At 43.6% G+C, this 6,000-nt stretch overlaps 1 protein-coding gene across 1 annotated transcript in view; it reads left to right on the top strand.

Annotated features, from left to right (window-relative positions):
- Positions 1–412: 412 nt before the first annotated feature.
- Positions 413–6,000, top strand: part of LOC137434075 (uncharacterized) — a 30,887-nt gene continuing 25,299 nt past the window's right edge. The window contains exon 1 of the mRNA XM_078769262.1: positions 413–570. Coding sequence (XP_078625388.1) covers positions 431–570 — 140 coding nt within the window. The 5' untranslated portion in view covers positions 413–430. The remainder of the gene's footprint in view (positions 571–6,000) is intronic.

The raw sequence follows: 6,000 nt of genomic DNA, 5'->3' as shown, positions 1-6,000 counted from the left end.
TGTGTGTGTGTGTGTGTGTGTGTGTGTGTGTGTGTGTGTGTGTGTGTGTGTGTGTGTGTGTGTGTGTGTGTGTGTGTGTGTGTGTGTGTGTGTGTGTGTGTGTGTGTGTGTGTGTGTGTGTGTGTGTGTGTGTGTGTGTGTGTGTGTGTGTGTATATATATATATATATATTCATATATATATATATATATTCATATATTCAACAAGTATTCCTGTCCCTTTCCCCAGTCCCTTCCCTCCAGCTATTCCACTCCCCCCCCTCCTTCCCCTTCCCCTTCCGTTGCTTGGGTAAGTATGTCATCACTTCTGATGAGTTGACCAAATTTCCACCAGCTGCATGTCAAGTGTATGATGAAGATTGCTATAAGTTTTAGAATTGTTTTCCCTTCACTATTTGACAAATAAGTTGATTTTTCTTCCTTCTGCATGGATGCAGGCCGAATCTGACGTTGCCTCCTTGAACAGACGAATTCAATTGATTGATGCAGAGCTGGAGCGAACCCAAGAACGTCTCTCTTCAGCTGTACGCAAGCTTGAAGATGCAGAAAAGGTTGCTGATGAAAGTGAGAGGTGAGGGACTGGAAACATATTATTGGTGTGGTGGCTAACATATGCTTGTACGACATAATCAGTCAAGTTGTTTGGCAGCCATTTTGGACTGAAAGAAAAACATTAATATTCTCTGAAACTGCTTAACTGAACCATACAAAACTTTAAAAGTATGATTGGATACCCATGGCAATAAAACATACTGAATTGAAGTCTACATACAACTTTATCCTACCTGGGCTGGGGGTGAGGGGTGGGAAGAATGCCCTGCTATCGCCCACTCAACCAAAGTTTGCATTAACTTCCAAACCACCTCTGATTCACCATCCACAGTTTATATCTGTTGATGTGCCGCTGAACAAAATATCCCAGCCCAGATGTGGTTAAGCTGCATCAACAACATCGAAAGCACCGGCCTGGCTGGAAGCCGATCATCACTGCTCGCATCATCTTCGTTTTACGGCCGTTTCCATGCTTGCATATGTTAAAGCTGTGATTCAACTAATGGCTGCTTTCCAGGCTGCACAATCTGCTGCGAGCCTTCTTGTTAGGCCTTAAACTCTGAGATCATCTCTCAGGAACTCATCCCATGTTTTCCTCGGATGGCCTCTAGTTCTCCTTCCATTCACATTCAGCTTTTGTGGTGGCATTTAACCCATAAAGCGTGTTGGACCACGATCGTGGCCGACAAGCACAGGCTGACCGGCCAGGATCGTGGCCCTACCAAATATGGTCATTATATGAGCGTTTTCTAGGCACTATTTGTATGCAAGTTTATGGTGGTCTACGGTACGCAGAACCGCATTCGAACTGCACTTCACAATGATGGGAAGAGCCGACATCTTAGAATCTATGGCAATACATTCAAAATATGGGGTTGGGGCTTTGAAGAAAAACATGGATTTTATCAGCTTTGTACTGCAGATTCTTAATCATGGAGTCTTGTTTTTTTAATGGAAGAGTGGAAGAACTGAATGACAGAGCAGCAGGTTAACAAGCTACCAAAGGTTGTGGGGGAGATGGACATGCACAAGGATCAAGAACATGAAAGTGAGTAACAAAGACCTGGAGAAGAACAGAATGGGAAAGAATCAGTGTGTGTAGAAGAGATTGTAGAATGTAGATGTGCATGGGGTACTGATGGACAGCGCATTTGAAAGACTGAAGTGAGGATGAGATGACGGACACAGATAATTCCACAATCTGGAGAGTAAGGGGGTGAATGTATGCAGGTGGCAATTTGGATTTTTGGAGAGTGAGCAGGTGTGAGTTTTCTGAGTGACTAGTCAGGTAGTATATGGTAGTTAAAAAAGTCCCGTGGGCATTTAATGGTTAAAGCAAACCACCTATCTAATTATCTTTATTAGACCCCAAACAACTAAAATACTTGGTGGCCATCTCAAAAACGTGTAGAACACAATTTTATGCCATCATCAAGATGGCCACCATAAAACGATGCTTAAAATCATAATTTTGAAACTACTCAATCAAATTTAAAGATGTTGGGCTCAAAATGTTCAGAATGAAGCTACTGAAGTGTTTATACTGTTTTCTGTACATCACACTACCTAAACATATTACAAATATCAAAAAATGTGGGAAAATCTTGTCCAAACTCTGAGGTGTTTTACAAATCCATTCACTGAAAACTGTGATGATCTATTTAACTGTGCTACAAAAGCAGTCTTGCCAGAGAATATCAAGAATGACCTCTGCAACAGGAATGAAATTGGCCAGGATCTGTTTGATGAATTTGTGTCAAAGAGAATCACAACTGGTGAAGTAAATCTCTGGGATTCGATGAAGAAGAGAAAGCTACAAACATGGAAACACACTGGGGAAAAAAGTAGCAGTGAAAGCAGGACAGAAAATAGTTGAACTTCAGGAAAACCGATCACTCTTTGCCCGCATGCTAATTGTGTCAAAGTCGAGGTCTGACATAAACTTGAAAGATGAAATTGGGAAACATGAATTTTCAGTACTGCCAAGGGCTCTGTTTGCTGCAGATGGCACAATGCCGCACTGTTCAGCTAAGAGCAACCTTATGAAAATCGTTGAAGATGCCCCCAAAGCCTCACCAGAGGTAAATGCTGAAGTAGCTGAGCACCCAATCACAGAAATGAAGGTTGCCCTTATCGATGCCATGGCAGAAGTTCAATCAATGCCGAAGCCGGAAAGGATAAAGCTGTGTTCAGATCCTGGACTTTACTTCACAACACTTGTCTTTAACAAGTTCAACCAACAGAAATACGATGCAGTGCATCTGGTATTTCACAGATATGATGTCTCCCAGTCATTGAAAACAACTGAGCGAGAAAGAAGGCAAGGTGGCACTCAACCAGTTGCTTACCACATAATGGACAATACAAACATTGCACAAGTGCCCCTAAAGAAACTACTCTCTCATACAAACACAAAGATGGAGTTCTCAAACTACCTGGCAGAAAAATCTCTTCAGCAAGGCACCAAAAATGGAATGAAGCTTGTTGTGGCCTGGGGAGACAAATGTGAAGCAACACACAGGGACATGAGCTACCTGGCAAATGAACAGGAAGAGGCTGACACAAAGTTTCTGCTGCATGCCCTTGATGCAACAGCTTGTGGAGCTACTAGGATAGACATTCATTCACCGGACACTGATGTTCTTATCCTTGCTCTCAGACGTTACCCAGAATTATGTATAGATTCATCATTCATAACAGGAGCTAAAGACAAGCACAGATCAATTCCTCTAGGACCAATATGTGATGCTCCAGGCAGTAACAAAGTTGCTGCCCTTCCTGGATTCCACTCCTTTACAGGAGCTGACATCACTGGTAGCTTTGCAGGCAAGGGAAAGCTAACATGCTGGAAGGTATTTCAGAACTCCAGTGAAGAAACCATTTCAGCCTTTAGCAATTTAGGCAAGACTCTCAAACCAACAGAGGACACTATGAAGGCACTGGAGCAGTATGTATGCCAGTTGCTTCTGCCTCAAACACAGATAGATGAGGTGAAAGACCTGAGGTGGTGGTTATTCAAGAAGAAACAAGCCCAGTCTGAAAAACTGCCACCAACAAAAGATGCACCGAAACATTCAATCTTGAGAGCACATTACCAAGCAATGATCTGGAACAATGACAAAAATGTCCATGCCAACATTCCATCACCTCAGGATTATGGTTGGGATATGGTCAATGGGCACTGGGTGGAAATAACATCTACACAACTCCCAGCACCTGAGTCAGTAATTCACTTGATAAAGTGTGGCTGTGCTACTACGAAGTGTGGTGCTACAAGGCATTGCAAGTGCAGAAATGAAGGACTAAAATGCACTGAACTTTGTAATTGTGTTGATGATTGTGAAAATATGGAAGTGGATACAGCCAGTGAGGATGATGAAGACACTGAGGATGAACTGATCTGACATGTTTCTGAATTATTAGTTCATCCCCCACATTCTGTTATGCTTATCAGTTCCAGTATTACCATAGGTTTAGCTGTTGGATGACCATAACTATTAATATCTATGAATTAATGAATGAATGATCGTTTTAAGGCCATTTTCCCCACCAGAGTGGGGGTTAGCCTTGCGGGCCCCGTGACAATCATGGTTCCCTTTTTGAGGCAATGTTTTTATGGCCGGATGCCCTTCCTGACACCAACCCTTGGTCACGCTCTTACGATGCGCAGGGATAAGGTGTACCTATGCTGAATCGGGGTACACACCGTGATCATTCATCCCAGTAAGCTGGTACTCAATTTGCCGACCTCGGAAGCATGACAGGCTGAGTCAACCCCCCTGGTGTTAATTCAGCGATCGACCGGGATTCGAACCCAGGATCCTAGGATCCCAAGCCGGCACACTAACCGCTAAGCCAACACCAGGCTAAACTATTAATATTGTTGCGGATATGGGACTTGGCCTCAATATCCGCTTGTAAATACTCCCCTATTTCCCCAATACTCCCCAACTATCCCCAATCCCCCATTCCCTAGTCCCATTGCCTGTAAATAACACTCTGTAGAACCGACCTTCCCCTTTTTCCCCCATTAAATGTCGTGCCCAGGTTCACCGCATCTCACGTAGACAACTATAGGACATCTTGCTAGTTATTCTTAGTCTATGTCAGTTAAGGACTCGTTTCCATTAATTCTGACTCTTCGTTGCACCAGAATGTGATCGTATGGCACCAGTAGTGAGTTTAGGACCTCCCCTTACCTCCTCCCATCTTCCCCATGAAACAACAACAACAACAACTACAACTACAACTACAACAACAGAGGAGAATGGGGCCGGCGCGGCGCGGGGGAGTGTGCGTCCTCACACCGGCTCGGTTAGCCGCCATTGACCATGCGCTCCGACGGGGTTACCACGAAGGGGCTCCCTGTCAGCCCCTCGTCAAGGGCGGAGCCGGTAACCCCCCCGCACGCACCCAATGAGAAGCAACAGGCCGATTCCATCTGGGGCGGAGCTAACGAGCCGAGGGCGTGTCACTCCCCGCCGGATATACGCGGCCACTTACCGGACGTGACGTAAGATGCGCCCCGAGCTTGAAGAAGAGACAAGTCGCGACCTCCAAGCGCTGAGCGAGCTCCACGCATCGACCCGGTATTGCAGTACCTCCGAGAACGGTGCCCCTTGAGCCATCGACTGCCCGCTTTCCTTGCCATCAATCCCCGTGTGAGTCAGTTTTGTCCCGTTTATCTGTCGTCTGTCGGGGCTAATATAAGAGTGTGTCTAAGTGCCTGTCTTCCTATGCTGTCCCTCTCATTCCTGTAATCTAACCTTCCGCCATAATATAACCTCCTCCGGAGGTCTTGAGAACTGAACCCTTGGTGTCGTGTCATTTTAATCCCAGCCGTTGTGTCCTTTTCCTTCATTGACCTAGCATAGCGCGACTCGGCCAAGGTTCGAGTATAATCGGGTAAACGTGCAGGCGCGGTCATACCAAACCGCTCGGTAAACCAACATCCACAACCGCGTCTGTAACAATATCTATAAAAGTCTAAAAATGAATCCTATATCGATGAAACATTATTGGTGATTATTATTAAATTATTTTGCCACACCAATGACTGAGTGTTGGTTTTCTATATAATGTCACTGATTAAATTAAATGTAACATAATTTCTTGTCATTATTGGAATACAAGTCAATTTCCAAGTCATGCAAAAACAATTTATGTCTAGTTTTGTGTTATCACCAAATAGTGATACTCTAATCAAAGTGCTGTACTTAAACCTTTTGTTTAAGTTAAAAATTTATATTTTATTTGATGTCACGTTTTATCTGGTCATTCCACCCTGTCATAATGTACACTATATCTTATTTTTACTGAATTATATTATGTATTTCTTTTGGATATGTATTTGGTTTATAGTCCAAATATTATGGATATATTTTTTAACACAACGTAATATGTATATTATGTTATTATTCTGTTTGAGTATTGGTTTTTTTTCATCAGT

This window comes from Myxine glutinosa, unplaced genomic scaffold, assembly GCF_964187855.1.
Source record: "Myxine glutinosa unplaced genomic scaffold, kmMyxGlut1.1 SCAFFOLD_1840, whole genome shotgun sequence".
Lineage (NCBI taxonomy): Eukaryota > Metazoa > Chordata > Myxini > Myxiniformes > Myxinidae > Myxine > Myxine glutinosa.
The sequence above is the reverse complement of the archived record's forward strand: the minus strand, read 5'-3'. Positions and strand labels throughout refer to the sequence as shown.